Below are 17,074 nucleotides of genomic sequence, written 5' to 3'. Positions count from 1 at the left end.
CTGATGATTGACTCCAGGCTCGATCGTATAAGTGTAATTCGAATCATCACCGACTACCACCAATCAGCAACTTTGACAGTACGTATTCTTCGTTCCGTATTTTTGTGGACTTTTTGAGTCAGACAGGGGTGGAGATCATGCACGCCTGAAGGATTCGCAACACCCCTGAACACCTTCTTCTTCTACTTGATTTCTGGTCTATTTCTCTTTCTTCTCCATACATATTCTGAATGGGGCGATGAAATCCTCACACCGTAAGCAAAGATCGTACTTTACTGGCACACACCGGGTGGCGGCGCTGACCGTAGGATCTGACAAGTCGGCATTATCATCAGATGCTAGCTTGCCGTGTAATATGCCGAAACAGTCTATTCGTGTTTGCGGCTAATCATCGTTGTTTGACTACATCTACGTACTCATGGGGTTTTTGAGGACTTTGCATTCGCCCTCAGATTCACAGTACCTCACAATTCTTCTTGTATTCTCTGTCTAGGTACTGACAACTGCCCATCATGCACAAAGTTTTCCCCTCTGACTTTTTCAATTTCGAGTTCCTGCGTCTCCTTGGCACTGTTCCCTTTCAAGGTGCTGAAGTTGGAGAATGCCTCACTACTGCTAGTCGCATCAAAGATGGCGACCCAGAGAGTTGGTACAAGGCATGGAGAGAGCAAGCCGAAAAGGCACAGGCTCTGGCTGAGGAAGCTGCTGCTGTCGGTGACAAAACAGGAGCATGCTGGGCTTACATCCGTGCAGCTAATTACTGGCGTGCTAGCGAGTTCCTCCTGCATTGCACTCCCAATGATCCACGCATTTTATCGTCGTCAACGGCCAGTGTTGAGGCCTTCGACAAAGGATGGGTCTTGTTAGATGCCACTGTCAAGCACTTTGATATTCCTTACGACAAAGACATCAAACTGCCAGGAAGGTTATACGTTCCTGCTCCTCAACACCGACTACCTGGCAAGATTCCACTGGTTCTTCAGACTGGTGGTTTTGACTCTACCCAAGAAGAACTTTACTTTTACGGTGCTGCTGGTGCCCTGCCTAGAGGCTATGCTGTCTTCAGCTTCGATGGTCCTGGCCAAGGTCTTCCTCTGCGCGTGGGAAAGCTGAGCCTTCGACCAGACTGGGAATCGGTGGTCAGCCAGGTTTTGGACTTCGTCACGGATGAAGTCGCTGCTGACTACGATCTGGATCTTGATCGTCTCGCGATCTTTGGAGCCTCATTGGGCGGCTATCTGTCACTACGTGCTTCTGTCGATCCCCGTATCAAGGCATGCGTCTCATGTGATGGGCCCTACGATCTGTTTGAGATCACTCGCAGTCGTATGCCACCCTGGTTCATCAACGGGTGGGTATCCGGTTGGTTAAGCGATGGCATCTTCAATTGGGTCGTTGACCGCTTCACTGCCGTCAATTTCCAGATTGCATGGGAGTTCGGTCACGGAAAATGGGTCTTTGGGGTAGATACCCCCGCCGATGTCCTCCGTGTGATGCAGCAGATATCGCTCAAGGGCGGTTACCTCTCCAAGATCAAGTGTCCCACTTTGATCACTGGCGCGGCAGATTCATTCTACTTCACGCCCGACTTGAACTCGAACCCTATTTTCGAGGAGCTAACCTCCTTGAGGCCCAATGATAAGCACTTGTGGATTGGCAAGGGAGTGGAGGGCGGTGGTTTGCAGGCTAAGATTGGGGCTCTGGCTGTGGTTCACCAGAAAATGTTCTCCTGGCTGGACGGTACTTTTGGGATCAAGCGGGACGCGCTATGAATGCTGATCGGCAGTTGTTGTGACGAGTTACCTATTTTAGAAATTTTCAATCTTACTTTATGTTTAGTCTGAACTTGTTGTACCCATGTAGACTGTAAGATATGATGTCTTAGACCCATACACTTTGGGTCTGTCTCATCCTTCTTCCCAAATAGTATAGAATTATGCTCTTAGAAATGAACCACCTTGTCAAAAATGATGTTTACCTAAACACGCCGGCTGAGTTAATCCCACATCCCTTGATTATCTTACGACAAAATCGACCGCCAATGCTGACTTCCAATTGTAGCCACGTGTATCCGAGATTGAATCTGTCATGGAACCCGCACACCCGAGACAAGTGGAGACTTAGCGAGATATCTGCCTGCCTCTGGTATGGAACCATGTTGGGGTAATCTGATCAGAAACAACCTGTTTGGTTAAGCGCAGGATAGATACAGATACGGAAGACCAGATTCAGCCATACGGCCCAATTCTTCGAAGGATGGGAATGGCGTGCCATGCAGGTACGTGGGTGTTGGTTCGTAGGATCTTCACAGCGGGTAGTGACTAGTCTAGTGACTGGGTGTAGATGGATGGACATGGGTGTCTGCATTACAGGGGGTGAATCATGAATAGAGGCGCAGGGCTGAGGACAAACACCGTTAATCATCTGATGGTGGACCTAGGTCGGAGGGTTTTAAAAATGCCAAGACTGTGAGGATGCAATTCAGGTTAAAGCACTCTAGAATAGTTGTGTCTCCAAGTCATTTAGTTACTACTCGAGCATTCCGAACGTTCACAAACAATTAACATATTACACATTTCAGACACTATGGCACCATTTGGAACAATTTATTCTTTTATGCCAAATGGCAGAGTCTTCAAGGTGAATCTCCCTTCCCATTTCCGTACTGTTCTCATTTAACCTGAGGTTACCCTATACAGATTCTGGCCGCGGCTAAGCTCAACAACCTAGACATCGAAGTTCCTCCTTACCAGCACTTTGTGACTAACAAGTCCAATGAGTTTCTCACCAAATTCCCAGCTGGCAAAGTCCCAGCCTTCGAGGGAGCTGACGGGTTCTGTCTCGCTGAGTCAGACGCGATCGCCAGATATGTTTCCCAATCCGGACCTCGTGCTGGTCAACTCCTTGGAGAGGACGCTGTGACATCAGCAAAGATTCAGCAGTGGATTTCCTTCTTCGCTGATGAGGTTTATCCAGCTATTCTGGACCTCGTTATGTGGAGAGTAGGAATGGCCCCCTTTGACCAACCTACTGAGACTAAGGCGCTGACGCGTCTGGAATACGCGCTGACTGTGCTGGAAAAGCACTTGTCGTCTGGCAATCGACTCGTTGGGAGCCAATTGACACTTGCTGACTTGACTGGCGCTTCATCCCTTCTATGGGGGTTCATGCATGTTGTTGATGAGCCCATGAGGAAGCAATTCCCAAATGTTTTGACTTGGTATTTGAGCACGATTGAGAATGATGACGTCAAGGACGTTTTTGGAGAGCCTAACCTGGTTGAGAAGAGGCGTCTTGGCGGTGAATAAGTCTTGCTTATAGCTAGACTAGGTAGATAGACAAAACATGTACAGATTTCTTCAAGAACAGCACAACAGAGCACAACAATTCGATGAATAGCAATTAAAAGTATGGTCCAAATATGCAAGAGAAGACAGGACTCGGTAGTTTATGATGTAAAATGGATAACAAGACTGAACAACTATGTACACACAGCAATTATAAGACAAGAATTAGAGAAAAAAATTACTTCCTACGAAGCGGCGCAAGACCAAAACTGCGATCCTCAAAATCAAGCACAAGATAATGCCTCTTCAGAAAGGCCCTACCCAAGAGGACGACCTTGGCGTTTCCAGCGCTCGTGCGCCCATACTTCCACACATTAACATTGAGATAACAGACAGAGCCAGGCATGTTCTCCAAACGCGTTACGTAATCCTTTGAAGTAATTGTGTACTTCTTCCCTCCATCAAGCTCATAGACGAGATCAGGATATTTGTCCAGAGCGTCGCACGATAGAGTGTACCAGTCCTGCATGTCGGTGTTGTATCCAGTCGATCCCTGGCTTAGGATCTTTTCGATGACAGCGGTGGAGGCCGGCTTGGCACCCGTCTTGCTGACAAGGTACTTGTAACCGTTGAGGGAGAGTGGAGCACCCAGTCCTTCAGATCCTTCGTCCACGACAGCCAGGGGGGGTGTCGTTTTATCACCCTTGACAGCCTTGAAAGGAATAGCAAAGTTCTTTGACTTCTTTCCATCGCTATTGACCCACATGCCCGTAAGCGGAGTACTCCAGTAGTTGCTGCGCGGGGGCGTAACCGGGTAGAACGCGTCGCTGAGCCATTCTGGGTTCCGGATCCCATAGGTCTGCAACTGCTTGGTATCGTACATGGCAGTATCTGTACCCCCAAAGACGAGTTGAGCATCACCCCCTTGGCAGCTTGACTTTGAGGCCAACGTGGCGCACGTGTGCCAGCCAACCAAGGGTCCCATGTTGTCCTCCTGCCATGCTTGGTAGTTGGCAGGTTCTGATGTTTCGGCCTGCTTGGATGGCGGAGGGGCCAAGCCGAAGATGCCACCGAACGGGACTGCAGGCACGACACTCGCAGGATACGGGAAGTTGGAGACCTGCATAAGCGTATCGCTGTTGCAGAGATGTCCAATGCACACCTCATCTCGCCCGTAGTCTACGGTGAAGTTGGGCGCAAAGGCTGTGATGGGCCACGTCGTCTGAGCAAAGGAGGCATTGCTAAACGATTCCGAGTCACGCTCGTTGAAGAATGGCTGTTCTTGTCCCGCACAGAGGTCAGGATGGAATTGGCCGAGACATCGCCCAGATCGCACAAAGAGTGCCATCCATGTCATGTCGCTCAGCATCGTAAGTTTCTGGGGAGGCGAACCGACAGTGACATTGAACAGATAGCCGTACACGTTCCAATAGGCAGGTACTGCAACCGAGTTACCAGAGCTAAGGGAGCGGTGTTCCAACGTCAAAGCGGCTGCATGTGCCGGGACAAGACCCCCGAGCAATACGGCCAAGATGGTTGCATCAGCAAGCATAGTTGCAGACTCGTTTGGGTAAAAGATAAACGATGAAAGATCCAAAAGGAGTAGATTGAGGGGCAAGTGTCAGGCTTGATGATCTGTTGCGGTTGCATGAGCAGGGCGGTCATGCACACTTTATTTCGTTTTCTCACGACAGGTCAATGGAGGTCTCCGATATCAAAAGGACTCACTAAACAAGTTTCTTTCTACTTCAAGGTAGTACTAGCCCACTGGCTAATGAGTAGGAAATTTCGATCGAACGATACCATCCTTCAATGCAAGCCAATCCTTCGGGACCTTGAGCCTGCTTACACCCCCCAATATGTTTTACTTTTGATCTTATCTTAGCAAGTGGAACGACGCTTGCAGGGGAGGGGCTCAGCCTTACGTATCATATCGAACATGGTGGATGTTTCTGCTTCGCCCATTCTCACGCTTCGTCTAAACTGGAAAAAGCGAAACTGAGCGCCCTGACAAGAGAGCCAACATAATTTTCGAACCATACTAGATCCTTCGAATGATTTGCCATCGAAGGTCTTGGCCGACGGGTGTTGCGTTTCAGGCAGCTGCAGCGGTTTAGTCCGTGAACCATAATCTAAATCAGGTATTTCTTAACGGCACGATATTATCTCGGCTGCCTTGCTTATAGCGAAGCGTGTGATAGACAGTAGCATAAGAGGGTCCTTACTGAGATAGGCTGACAATTGCACATAAGCAAGACCCAAATGAAATATCCATCTCTCAATCTGCCCTTCGTATCAATACCTAAGTTTCTCTTCTGCCAAATCAGCTCAATACCATTTCCATCACCTAACGTCCCATCACTCCTCATCCTTCATACCCAAAAATGTCGCAGTACCCGCGGTTACTCTGCCTGCACGGCGGCGGCGCATCATCTCGTATCATGCGTGCCCAATTTGCCAAGTTAGAATGCGCCTTGAGCAACCGTTTCCAGCTTGTCTACCTCGAAGCTCCTCTAGACAGCGCCCCCGGCCCAGGCATCCTTCCCTACTTTGAGAACTGTGGACCATACTCTTGTTGGGTCAGCGATGACAAGACGCTATCTCCAGAGGACAAGAGACTCGAGGAAGACAATGCCACTGCCTATATCAAGAGCTTCATGATGCAATATGGGCCTTTCGCCGGTATCCTTGGATTTTCACAAGGTGCACGTGCGACTGCCAGCATTCTGCTTGAGCAACAACAACACCCTTTTACACATGATAACCTATTTGGTGTCTTCTTCTGTGGCACCTTTCCCCCTTTCGTCTCTGAGACTCTAGAGATTAAGATCCCTACTGTACATATCCAGGGCCTTTCAGATCCATATCTCGCGGAGAGCGAGATGTTGTTGAGTCATTGCACAAAACAGAGTGTTAGGAGAGTGATAAAGTTCGATGGTGGCCATCATATGCCCACCAGCCTTGGTGTGACACAGCAGATTGCAGATGTCATTTCAATGGTATACAGAGGGACCAACAGGAAAAAGGTGTCGAATCTTTGGAAACTGAAGCGACAAATTTCGAATGCGACCGCGATTGAGATTTAAGTTTGGGAATGCATTTATCTAGATAGGTACCATAGACAGAATGAAGCAGTTCACTATATAGGCAAAATTGCAACCTTAGTGTCGTCAAATGATTCCTTTTAAAGAAGTTCGTTTAATGTTGTGCTATAGTTACAGTATCATATATACGATGCTTAGGGAAGACCTGAAGAGTAGTATGATATATTCACACACAGTGATAACACTAATAGGTAGAAATAGTGAAGATACTTGTGTTAAGTGCTAATCATATTTGTATGAAGCCTGTTAAGCAATATTTCTCAAAAAGCGAATAACATCGGTAGTCTTCGCGCAACTCTCAAGGGCCGCCTCATGCTCCCATACATCACGATCACAGATATACAAGGGTTTTGCTGCCTTGAAAGAACAAGGGAACAGTCGTGTGTGACTAATATCGTAAGTGACGGTACCAGTCACGCCTACCGATACAGCTACGATAGCAGCTTCGCACATTTGATGAATCTTGCTCTGCCAACGTCCAGCAATGACTTCATCAACCCACTGCTCCTCAAGATTACGTTTGTGTCTCAAGGTGTCGGTTGACAATGTAGCTGTCTCGATATGACGTCGTGCATTCATGATGATGGTCGCTGCGGGAGCTTCTCTCAGCTCCAAGACCTTCTGACCAGTGGCTATAGCTTCGAGGCCGACCGACCGACCGTGGCCAAACTTCCCAACCATGTTGTTAAGAAGAGGGATCATGTCTACCATGGTGTGTCTGATCCCGTTCACGGCGACGGGAAGACCGTCTACGAACTCAAGTGTGATTTTCTCAGGGCTGTAAGCTTTGCCATCTCGAGTCCACTCCCAGACATTGTCAGGGACCGAGAAGCCCTCGGGATCATCTACTGAACCATTCTCAAACTCACGACACCAGAGGTTCTCATCACCACTAAGCTTTCGATGTGCCATGTTGGGGAAACCTGCATTGACCAGTTCCCATGCCTTGTCATCCCGTGAAATTGTCGACTTCACATATGGACTCCCGAAAGGTCCTTGAAATCCATTTCTTTGAATAGACTGGTTCAGCCTCGGAAGACTATTCTGAGAAAGATTGGCTGTATGAAGCAGCAGTTCAGCACCGACCTTGTTCGCATAGTTGGTGATAAGACCAGCAATGACAGGACGACTCAAAGAACTGCTGATGGGGTACAGATCATACGCCATGGCGTGGGCACGAACAGCCATTTCGACATTCTCGATGAATGGCTTGATACCAGAAAGACACTTGAAGATTGCATTGTACTTTGAGGCAAGTGTCTCCAGTGTCATCATATCAATCTCCCCACCGACATCGACAACGACGATGTGGATGTTTGAGAAGCCGAGTTTGTGAAGGCGATAGATGAGATATGTACTGTCCAACCCTCCACTGCACATTGCAACGACTAATGTCTTGCGGTCACAGTAGAGATCGATGTCTTCGAAGCTCTCAATTCGAAGACTTGATGGTACAGGAAGAAGAGGTCCATGTCCTTTGGATATATCGTCTTTTGCAAAAAGAGCATTCGCAAGTTTTACACTGCTCTTGCTGAACACAGGTTTGTCGAGGCTAATTGGTTGCTCCTGGAATGATTATTAGTTATCATCAAGCTTCAATAGGAGATAGAGTTACCATTATGCTTAGAGATACTGAGGTAATTTCTGAAGTCACAAAGATGATGCTTTGAACGGTGGCAAGTCTTCAATAGACGATCATTAATTCTTAGGAAAGCTCTTCAAAATCTCTATGATAAACAAACCCGACAACTTGCTATCTAAGCGCTTTAGCTATATCAGAAAAAATACCTAAGAGAATCCCCCGAGCATCGTATCACTATAGTAGCTGTCGCTAATCTCTATGGCATTGAACGAAAACATTCACTTTCTCGTACGAGGACATGAACAAACGTTCCCATCAACAAATGCAAGCAACAATGTTGATACATCACAATCTTTGGAACAACACCGCACCAGAAGTCAAAGGATTAAACTTGCATGCGGTTAAACAGTTGAGCCTCAAGGTGTTTCGAGTTTGACAGTCATGGTACGATGGGCGACTGCACTTGGGGTTGCAAAAGGATCTCCATGCTTGTGGGGTAAGATCATGTATACACCTTGATGGGCAGAACAGATCAGGGTGAGTGCATTGTTGTGGCGCCATCTTGTTATTCTAGAGCTTTCTGAAATGATTTGGGTAACATTGCAGGCCTCGATATGTAGTGGGACCAAACGCCCTCCATCATGGGTTCACAAGGAGCCGTTTTGGGTAATTCGTGTCATGTAAGATAAGATCGGCAATTTCGATGTGGATATGCAGGTCCGGATGGTTTTGGATGGCATCATTTCGGAGGATTTAGCTAAAAATCTGCCGAAGGATCTGTAGGATTGCTGACTAGGATGTTGGTAGCCAATGGCTAACATACCCTTGCGAGGTGGCAGCGATCCCTTCTAAAAGCTTCCGAATGCCCTCTGCCTTTTTTATTGTTATGTTTCTTTTTTTGATGAGGAGGAGTTTTACGTGGAACCATCCGATGATCGTGTCAGAAAATCGTGCCACTTAATTGTTGTTCAGCTTATGTTGAAGAAGACTGTAGTTAGTGTTGGTAGAGATCGACGTTGTGTTCTTGTCTTATTGTAAGCTTCTCTCCCGGAGGATAACGGAGAGGACAATACAGCAAACCAATTATAGAACTTATTTTTATCACAAAACTGTTCTACCTTACGACAAGAGAAGGCCTAATCGTTTCTGAAGTCCATTTTCTGGTACGGCGCACTTGTCCTACTGCCGCACAACATGGCTACTATAGACCACTCCTCTGCCGTAGCAGAGAGCGCAACACCAGAGAAACCGCCATCAACATCACCAGCAGGTGCTGCACCCGGCAAGAAAGGTGCTCGTTTTTGGCTCATCTTTGTCGCCATTGCGTTGACCACATTCCTGGCTGCCCTTGACACATCCATCATTTCTACCGCCTTGCCCACCATCGCGGCTGACCTGGGCTCTGATTCACTCTACGTATGGATCATTGACTCATACCTCCTGGCTTCAACAGCCACTATCCCCATCTTTGCCCAGGCAGCCAACATCTATGGCCGTCGTAGCCTTACTCTGATTGCTGTTTGTATCTTTACTCTCGGCAGCGGTCTTTGCGGTGGCGCGCACAACACTGCCATGATGGTCGGCGGTCGCGCTGTTCAGGGCATCGGCGGTGGAGGCGTTCTCACCATGTCGGAAATTGTCGTCTGCGATATGGTCTCCATAAGAGAGCGAGGCATGTACGCTGGCATCATCGGTGGTGTTTGGGCAATCGCCGCAGTTGTCGCTCCCGTCATGGGAGGTGCCTTTGCCCAGAACATCTCCTGGAGATGGATATTCTACATCAATCTTCCCATCGCTGGCGTTGCCCTTGTCGCACTGTGCCTATTCCTGAAGTTGACTCGCCCACCATCTGGCACCTTCAAGGAGCAGATGGCCAGAATTGACTGGGGAGGAAGTGTCCTACTGATCGGATCTGTGACCTCCATTGTTCTTGCGCTAAGCTGGGGTGGTTCTGAACATGCTTGGTCAGACTGGGAGACTATTGTTCCTCTTGTCATAGGCCTTGTTGCTCTACTTGCCTTCTTCGCATACCAAGGTGCACCTTGGCTAAAGGAACCCACCATGCCTCTTCGACTATTTGGCAATCGGACGTCATCTACGTTGCTCGTTATCAGCTTCATCCACAGCCTGCTCCTGTACTGGATCTGCTATTTTCTCCCAGTTTATTTCCAGGCTGTCAAGGAAGCTAGCCCTACCCGGTCAGCAGTCATGCTATTCCCTATTGCCTGTACTAGTGCTCCGGGAGGTGTCGCTGCTGGTATTACCATCACCAAGACTGGCAAGTACCGCATCTGGCATTTCTCCGGGTTTGTCCTCATGTCAATTGCATGTGGCCTGTTTACTCTTCTCGATGAGAATTCCTCCACTGGGCGATGGGTTGGATTCCAGATTCTGTTTGGGTTCGGCACTGGGTTTGTCTTCACCAGCACTTTGCCTCCAATTCTAGCTAGTCTTCCTGACTCAGATGTGGCTACAGCGACTGGAGCATGGACCTTTATCCGCAACTTTGGATCCATCTGGGGTGTTGCAATTCCAGCTGCTGTGTTCAACAATCACGTCAATCATGCAGCATCCAATATCTCAGATGAAGGAGTCAGGAGCCTTCTTGTAGATGGCGGTGCGTATGAGCATGCCACTCAATACTTTCTCAAGACCCTTGAGTCTACCCCACGGCTCAAGGACGAAGTGGTACAGGTGTATTTGAATGGGCTCAAGGTTGTCTGGCAGACATCCATCGCTTTCTGTTTGCTAGGATTCTTGCTTTGTTTCTTTGTTCGTTCACTGACGCTTCGCGATGAATTGAACACCGAGTTTGGGCTGCAGGAGGATAAGGAGTCTAGTCAGATGAAGTCGAGTGAAGAAGGCGTGGTCAGAGAGTAATGGAATAAGAGTACATCACATAGTATTTCTGTATATCTTATAAGTGTTTAATTAAACTTGGTTATATCGTTAAGTACCATTTTGTATCATGATTGCTGTGACAATTCCAAGAAGTATGTGATTCATGTCGTTATTTGACCCAGTAACTTCCAGTGGACTTAGAGCTCGTCCAGGCATAGGCCAATGTCGCTTCAGTGCACTTTGCCACTATAAGTCGTCAGCACAGCGGCTATAAAACGCTTCGCATTCGATCGTTGCAATATTTGTCTTCCAACAACTCGATTTTATAACTGTGTAACGCCAAAGATGGATTTTACTACTTTCCACAATATCATCGCCGGTAACCCTCGTGGTTCTGATATTACCACGTCGGGCACAAACCCCATCAATCAAGCTCCTCTGTGGCCTGCTCCTGTAGCTACCGCAAAAGACGCTGAAGATGCCGTGCGCGCTGCCAAAGGAGCATTTTCTACGTGGTCTCAGACCTCTTACAAACAGCGAACAGATCTGTTGGAGCGCTTTGCCGACCTTTATCTCTCGTATGCGAGTGGCTTTTGCCAATTACTTGCTACAGAGTGCGGTAGATCTGTAAGCAGCCTTTTCTTTCCATTTTGGCCAGGATATTGACAGTGTATAGGTCGAAAACGCAGCAATCGAAGTTTATTTTGCTGCACAATGGCTACGATATCCATGTTCGTTCCAACAGTGATCATGATGATTTACTCATTATTCTGACTTGGATAGCGAAATACAAACTTCCTGAAGAGAATATTGAAGACAATGAGAAAACTGCCATCGTTACCCACGAGCCTCTTGGGGTGGTCGCAGCGATCTGTCCTTGGAACTGTGAGTTATATTCGCGGCCTCGTACCAAAATGCTTGCTGATCATACTAATTGCTAATAGTTCCATTGATGCTTGGTACACATAAGAAGCTCTGCTACATTGGAGGTTATATCGACTAACGATGCTTTAGCAATCGGAAAAATTGCACCAGCTCTAGCTACAGGAAACTGCGTTGTTCTCAAACCCTCGTACATCAACCCTTTAATCGTATACTTTCCAACTCGCTGACTTGAACAAAGGCCATTCACTCCGTACACGTCTCTCAAATTGGTAGAGCTTGCTCAGCAAGTGTTTCCTCCATCAGTTCTACAAGTTCTCCACGGCGACAATGATCTGGGTCCCCTCCTTGTCAAGCACCCTGATATTTGCAAGATCTCGTTCACTGGGTCTACGGCTGCAGGAAAGCAGATTATCAAAGATGGCGCCGATACCATGAAGCGTATCACTCTTGAAACGTGAGTGCATCTGCAAATATCGATACTGAAGACTAATTGGACAAGTGCCGGCAATAATGCTTCCGTCGTCCTTCCCGATGTTGATCTCAAGGCCATTATCCCTCATATCGCAGGAGGTCTATGGTTCAACGCCGGACAAGTCTGCGCCGCCACACGCCGCTTGTACATTCACCAAGACATCTTCGACGAGGCGGTGGGTCAGCTCGAAGAGGCCACAGTAGAGGCAGCCAAGGACCTTGTGACAGGCATCGGTCCAATTCAGAACCAGGCGCAGTATGAGAAGCTTAAACAGGCACTGGCAGACGCAAGACAAGCTGGCTGTACACTGCTATCATCGGGTCGGACGGAACCGGAGGAAGGATTCTTTATCCAGCCGACCATCGTGAAAAGTCCACCACCAGAGGCTGACATCGTTCAACAAGAAAACTTTGGTACGTCAGACACGCCATCGATGGGCCCATCAGGAACCATGTTTGATGGCTATCAATCCGTCTCACCCAAGACCAATTACGAAATGGCTAACACCGTCTCACCAGGCCCCATCGTTTCATGCATCAAGTTCTCTTCCGTCGATGAGGCAGTATTCATGGCCAATAGCAGCAACAGTGGCCTAGCTGCTAGTGTGTGGAGCAAGGACATATCTGCCGCGAAACAGGTAGCGTCTTCTCTCGAGGCTGGCAATGTCTTCATTAACGGACCGCCCCGCCCTGATCCTCATGTGCCGTTTGGGGGTCATAAGCAGAGTGGACTGGGCGTTGAGTATGGATTGCAGGGTTTGCTATCCTTCTGTCAGACGAAGTCTATGTATCTGTACAAGTAGAGATAGAGCTACACCTGTTCCTTCCATTCTTGTTTCCATCTTGAGATGAGATGTCACACCCCTCAGCCAAATGCACGATCCTTCAAATGGAGAAATTTGACACATCTCATGGCGCAGTGTTTCACCAACAACCTTCCAAGAAATCATACGAATGTCCATTTAGAGTTAGTCTTCAAAATGCACACTCCCATCTTATATCTCCCATCTAGGCGAACTAAATCCTCACATAAGAGTGGTCGATCTGGGGCCAAAGGATCAGCAAAGGTGGAGAACAAGATCCTACAGCAACTACCGGGAAACATTCCGTGTGACTGTTCTCCACTTACTAACTCTGTGCTTGCTTTATTTTCCTTTCGATCGGAGGGTTTCATTTGTCATACGACGGAGTCCAGTTACGAAATTTGCCTGTCAGCTCACGCATGCAAATGTCAGTCACTAAATGGTTTGTTCCGGGGGATGCCGGCCAGATTAGTGGCACGGTCTGTTCCAACTTGGTATTCGATAAGGACATGCCCTGACAAGGCGGTATTGGTCACTAACGCAGCGGACCTATGAATTGCGGCTTATATGCCACGTATAATTTATTCATTGTCACTATTATTTGTTGTAGAGTCTTACCTTTTCTGGGCCAGAGTAGCTTTCATAGTACAGCGCTCATTGCATTATGTGGTCTAAACTACTGAACGATCATCTGGTCCAAGTGGCCAGTTCCTTACCACCAGAGGTCTCTAAGAATTTGAGCAACTTGACTTTCACTCAAGGTTTTGCCGCATTCATTGTCTTGTTCATCATAGTACCCAGGGTATTTGAGGTAGATAATTATGCCAGTACATCTCATTGACCATTGGTTGACTTTTTCAAGCTTCTACGAAACATCTTTTCCCCTGTCAGCCGCATTCCTGGACCTCTCATCAACAAACTTAGCCCTTGGCCCCTGGAGATTGCCACATTCAAAGGAAAGAGGTTAGCATCCAGAATAGCCGCCAAAGTCACGACCCAGACTCTAACAATCATCCAAGCCATCGTTTTGCTCGTGCTCTTCACAAAAAGTATGGGCCAATTGTTGTTCTCGCTCCCAACATGATCTCTGTTGGTGATGCCAGTGAGATCAAGCGTATCATCCAGAATGAGGACTGGGTCAAATCTGAAGCCATCTATGGCAATTTCAGACAAGACCCGCACCGTCCAACACTTCTAGCCTTTACCGAGAAGAAGGCCTACTCTCGACGCAAGCGTATGCTGTCTTCCATGTTCGGTATTCGCTACATTCGTAGTCTTGAGCCTCTCATGAAGTCGTGCGTCGATGCTGGTGTTGCCCATCTTGACAAACTCTGCGAGAACTCCAATAATAGCACTGTCATCAATCTCCAACACTTTATTCATGGCTTGGCCATTGATACCATCGGTGCTACTACTTTTGGTGGCAGCTTCAACGTTGTTGAGAACGGGAGTCACCCTCTCCCGTCTCGTCTGAAGGCTGGCATGAAGATCTCTGCCGTGATGCAGCTCATCTCATGGATCAAGTATATTCCTTTCCTCCCAAAGCGGGATCCTTATATCGAAGAGTTCACATTCAACATTGTCGACAAACGTCGTAAGGAATCTGGAGATGTCAAGCATCAAGATTTGCTTCAGCATCTTGTAGATGTCAGCGATGACTCTCCTGGCTCTGAGTTCCGCACTTCAGATGTGCAGGATGAAAGTGTGATTCTTTTGGCAGCTGGTAGCGAGACAACCGCCAATGCTGAACTCTTCACTATCATGCAACTTCTCAAACACCCCAATGTTATGAAGAAGCTGGTTGAAGAAGTTGACGAATGGTACCCTCCCACCCAGCCTGACCGTGAGACGGAATGCGCCTACTCTCAAGCCGGAATGACCTACCTCCAAGCTTGCATCGATGAGACTATGCGTCTCATCCCGGGCCAAGCCACGGGAAGTCCACGAGACGCATCCAGGCAGGAAACTGTTCTTGGATACCGCATCCCCAAAGGTACAACCGTGTTTCCCAACACCCAAGAGGCGCACCTCAACCCTGATAACTGGAAGAACCCCGACAAGTTCATTCCGGAGCGTTGGCTCGACATTTACTCGCAAAACCAGACATCATCTGTGCCTTACTGGCCATTTTCCGCCGGTAGCCGCGTCTGCGTTGGAAAACACTTTGCTTTTCAGGAGATGCATATTTCTCTCACGACACTTCTACGCAAGTTCAGCTTTGAGTACGTTTCGGGGCAAGATGAGACAACTGTTTTTCGCATCGCGCAGCAGTTGCAAGCGAATTCTTATGATGTCAAAGTAAAGAGGAGATTTGAGTAGGATTATCACCGAACATGGAAGGCAGCCATAATAAGTAGATGACGGTTTTTTGTATCGTGTGGTTAGTTCATGTTTATGCGGGTAAATAACACGGTGAAAGCGGATGTATTTTGACGAGATAAAACCCCTCCCATAACGGAAGAATCACTTCCTGTTTGAATTGAATCCCATTCATGCGGATAGTCCATTTAATAACTTGTGTTAAAGGCAGTATTTGTCCAGTCAGTTAGACGTCTGCCCAGCCTGTCTAGGTCCACTAAATCCTTCTAAGTACTCAGATAGAGTAACAATTACCTATATAAACTTGGTCTCCCCCTCTGGCTTGAACTTTTCAACTCACTCATTTTTGCAATCACTCTTCCTCTCTTACTAAGCATGTCGGACAAGGCCAACCAAAACGATGTACCCATGCAAGGGCAAGGTGCTTACAGCTCCCATGCTGCACTCCAGCACCAGGCGATGCTCAAAGCCCTGCCTCTCTTCGAGAAAGCTGCAAAGACTGTAGTGGGCCATGGCGGTGATCATACAGCCATTGTTGAATATGGATCTGCCCATGGCAATAACTCGTAAGTGACACTACAAAGGTCTATAACTGCATATTGATCTTTCGTCAGGTTGGAACCAATTCAAGCTATCCTTAGAGCAATTCCCACCCGTCAAGTGGAGCTGCTCTTCAGCGATCGCCCAGAGAACGACTTTAGTACTCTGTCTACTACCATTACATCATGGGCCGATGCATTGGACAAGACTGAATTCTCTCATCCCTTGTTTTTGAGCATGATACCTCGCAACTTTTACCAGAAAGTCGTTCCCCCTCAATCAGCACATCTCGGCTTTTCACTTGCCGCTCTGCACCATCTTGACCACGTTCCCTCTCCTACTGGAGTTCAATCGGAAGATGATCAGCTCCTCCAGAAACAGGCTCATCTCGATCTCTCTACCTTTTTGGAACTTCGTGCGCAGGAAATCATCTCGCGTGGATCACTTGTTCTCTCATTCGTTGGCCAGGCATCTGCTGGATACGAGAACTACAGTGGACCTGTCGACGCGTGCCGCAATGCAATGATCGAAATGGTTCAGCAAGGAATTATTCCTGTTTCAGTAGCCGGGGCTTTTCGCGTCCCGACGTACAACCGAACTTTGGAAGATGTGAGAAAGGTCCTAGACGAGATGAGCAACGTTTGGGACGTTGATGATCTGTTCGAGGCCGATATCGCTCATCCGGCCATCCACGATTTAAAAAAGGGGCAAGCCAAGGATGAAGATGCCAGTCGAGAGTACGCTAGCATCGTCATTGATTGGATGATGGCTGTTTGCTCTGGTTACTTTCTCAAGGCTCTCAAAGTCGGTAATGAAGGGCGCTACAGTGAAGGAGAGGAAAAGAAACTTCTTAATGATTGGGTTGCTAGGACCAAGGAATTATTCATTCGGGATCACAAGGATGAGGAGGTTGTTTGTTCATTTGTCTATGTTTATTTGTCCAAGGTTTAGTTTGCGAGGTTGGGCTTGATGAAGCTCAATTAGGTAGGGTGTTGTCATTAGTGAGATAATTCACTTCAGTGATTACAAATCGTCCAAGACAGTGACGTCAATTGAACTTCCAGGGACGGGACGATTGGAAGGGAAATTGGTCACCAATTCGGATGTTTCCATTCAATAGCGTATAGCTTCAAGGCTGGCACTTACTTATCTTCTTGATTCCTGAATGACAATATCACTAACATAAAGCGCTGAATATTTGTGTCTGTTTCGCATCAGCCTATCCTGTCAACTTCCGATTCT

The 17,074-nt window shown here is 47.7% G+C and overlaps 8 protein-coding genes across 8 annotated transcripts; 6 read left to right on the top strand and 2 right to left on the bottom strand.

Moving 5' to 3' along the window:
* Window positions 1–512: 512 nt before the first annotated feature.
* EDB82DRAFT_434127 (Alpha/Beta hydrolase protein) lies at window positions 513–3,308 on the top strand (the record flags this gene model as incomplete). Its single annotated transcript, XM_025727758.2, has 3 exons — window positions 513–1,740; window positions 2,582–2,640; window positions 2,700–3,308. 3 exons carry the CDS (start codon window positions 513–515, stop codon window positions 3,306–3,308), a joined length of 1,896 nt encoding a protein of 631 aa, XP_025582193.2.
* Window positions 3,309–3,436: 128 nt separating this feature from the next.
* EDB82DRAFT_558696 (aspartic peptidase domain-containing protein) lies at window positions 3,437–4,839 on the bottom strand (the record flags this gene model as incomplete). The annotated part of the gene is made up of 1 exon (XM_025727757.2): window positions 3,437–4,839. The coding sequence occupies one exon, from the start codon at window positions 4,837–4,839 to the stop codon at window positions 3,526–3,528; it is 1,314 nt and encodes a 437-aa protein (XP_025582192.1). The 3' UTR covers window positions 3,437–3,525.
* Window positions 4,840–5,544: 705 nt separating this feature from the next.
* On the top strand, window positions 5,545–6,454 carry EDB82DRAFT_246655 (serine hydrolase FSH). The gene has a single exon (XM_025727756.2). It carries the CDS (start codon window positions 5,672–5,674, stop codon window positions 6,371–6,373), a length of 702 nt encoding a protein of 233 aa, XP_025582191.1. The 5' UTR covers window positions 5,545–5,671; the 3' UTR covers window positions 6,374–6,454.
* A 183-nt stretch (window positions 6,455–6,637) lies between these two features.
* EDB82DRAFT_477823 (arginosuccinate synthase-domain-containing protein) lies at window positions 6,638–8,009 on the bottom strand (the record flags this gene model as incomplete). The annotated part of the gene is made up of 2 exons (XM_025727754.2): window positions 6,638–7,957; window positions 8,007–8,009. The coding sequence occupies 2 exons, from the start codon at window positions 8,007–8,009 to the stop codon at window positions 6,638–6,640; spliced, it is 1,323 nt and encodes a 440-aa protein (XP_025582190.2).
* Window positions 8,010–8,856: 847 nt separating this feature from the next.
* On the top strand, window positions 8,857–10,927 carry EDB82DRAFT_507076 (major facilitator superfamily domain-containing protein). Its single transcript, XM_025727753.2, has one exon. It carries the CDS (start codon window positions 9,168–9,170, stop codon window positions 10,851–10,853), a length of 1,686 nt encoding a protein of 561 aa, XP_025582189.1. The 5' UTR covers window positions 8,857–9,167; the 3' UTR covers window positions 10,854–10,927.
* A 232-nt stretch (window positions 10,928–11,159) lies between these two features.
* Window positions 11,160–12,973, top strand: EDB82DRAFT_527188 (Aldehyde/histidinol dehydrogenase; the record flags this gene model as incomplete). The annotated part of the gene is made up of 7 exons (XM_025727752.1): window positions 11,160–11,441; window positions 11,491–11,545; window positions 11,598–11,699; window positions 11,759–11,773; window positions 11,829–11,886; window positions 11,938–12,153; window positions 12,199–12,973. The coding sequence occupies 7 exons, from the start codon at window positions 11,160–11,162 to the stop codon at window positions 12,971–12,973; spliced, it is 1,503 nt and encodes a 500-aa protein (XP_025582188.1).
* A 549-nt stretch (window positions 12,974–13,522) lies between these two features.
* On the top strand, window positions 13,523–15,460 carry EDB82DRAFT_577379 (cytochrome P450). Its single transcript, XM_025727751.2, has 3 exons — window positions 13,523–13,784; window positions 13,836–13,936; window positions 13,993–15,460. Exons 1-3 carry the CDS (start codon window positions 13,638–13,640, stop codon window positions 15,290–15,292), a joined length of 1,548 nt encoding a protein of 515 aa, XP_025582187.1. The 5' UTR covers window positions 13,523–13,637; the 3' UTR covers window positions 15,293–15,460.
* Window positions 15,458–16,953, top strand: EDB82DRAFT_507071 (S-adenosyl-L-methionine-dependent methyltransferase). The gene is made up of 2 exons (XM_025727750.2): window positions 15,458–15,858; window positions 15,907–16,953. Exons 1-2 carry the CDS (start codon window positions 15,668–15,670, stop codon window positions 16,781–16,783), a joined length of 1,068 nt encoding a protein of 355 aa, XP_025582186.1. The 5' UTR covers window positions 15,458–15,667; the 3' UTR covers window positions 16,784–16,953.
* Window positions 16,954–17,074: the final 121 nt, after the last annotated feature.

Source organism: Fusarium venenatum (genome assembly GCF_020744135.1).
Source record: "Fusarium venenatum strain MPI-CAGE-CH-0201 chromosome Unknown EDB82scaffold_3, whole genome shotgun sequence".
In the NCBI taxonomy this organism is placed as follows: Eukaryota; Fungi; Ascomycota; class Sordariomycetes; order Hypocreales; family Nectriaceae; genus Fusarium; species Fusarium venenatum.
Note: the sequence above shows the minus strand (reverse complement) of the source record. Positions and strands in the feature narration are given on the sequence as shown.

Bases quoted from the DNA above. Each gene is read 5' to 3' on its own strand.
- EDB82DRAFT_246655 (XM_025727756.2), top strand. From the start codon at position 5,672: ATGTCGCAGTACCCGCGGTTACTCTGCCTGCACGGCGGCGGCGCATCA.
- EDB82DRAFT_507076 (XM_025727753.2), top strand. From the start codon at position 9,168: ATGGCTACTATAGACCACTCCTCTGCCGTAGCAGAGAGCGCAACACCA.
- EDB82DRAFT_577379 (XM_025727751.2), top strand. From the start codon at position 13,638: ATGTGGTCTAAACTACTGAACGATCATCTGGTCCAAGTGGCCAGTTCC. The intron at 13,785-13,835 runs GTAGATAATTAT...GACTTTTTCAAG, and splicing joins TAGTACCCAGGGTATTTGAG to CTTCTACGAAACATCTTTTC. The intron at 13,937-13,992 runs GTTAGCATCCAG...CAATCATCCAAG, and splicing joins GCCACATTCAAAGGAAAGAG to CCATCGTTTTGCTCGTGCTC.
- EDB82DRAFT_507071 (XM_025727750.2), top strand. From the start codon at position 15,668: ATGTCGGACAAGGCCAACCAAAACGATGTACCCATGCAAGGGCAAGGT. The intron at 15,859-15,906 runs GTAAGTGACACT...ATCTTTCGTCAG, and splicing joins TCTGCCCATGGCAATAACTC to GTTGGAACCAATTCAAGCTA.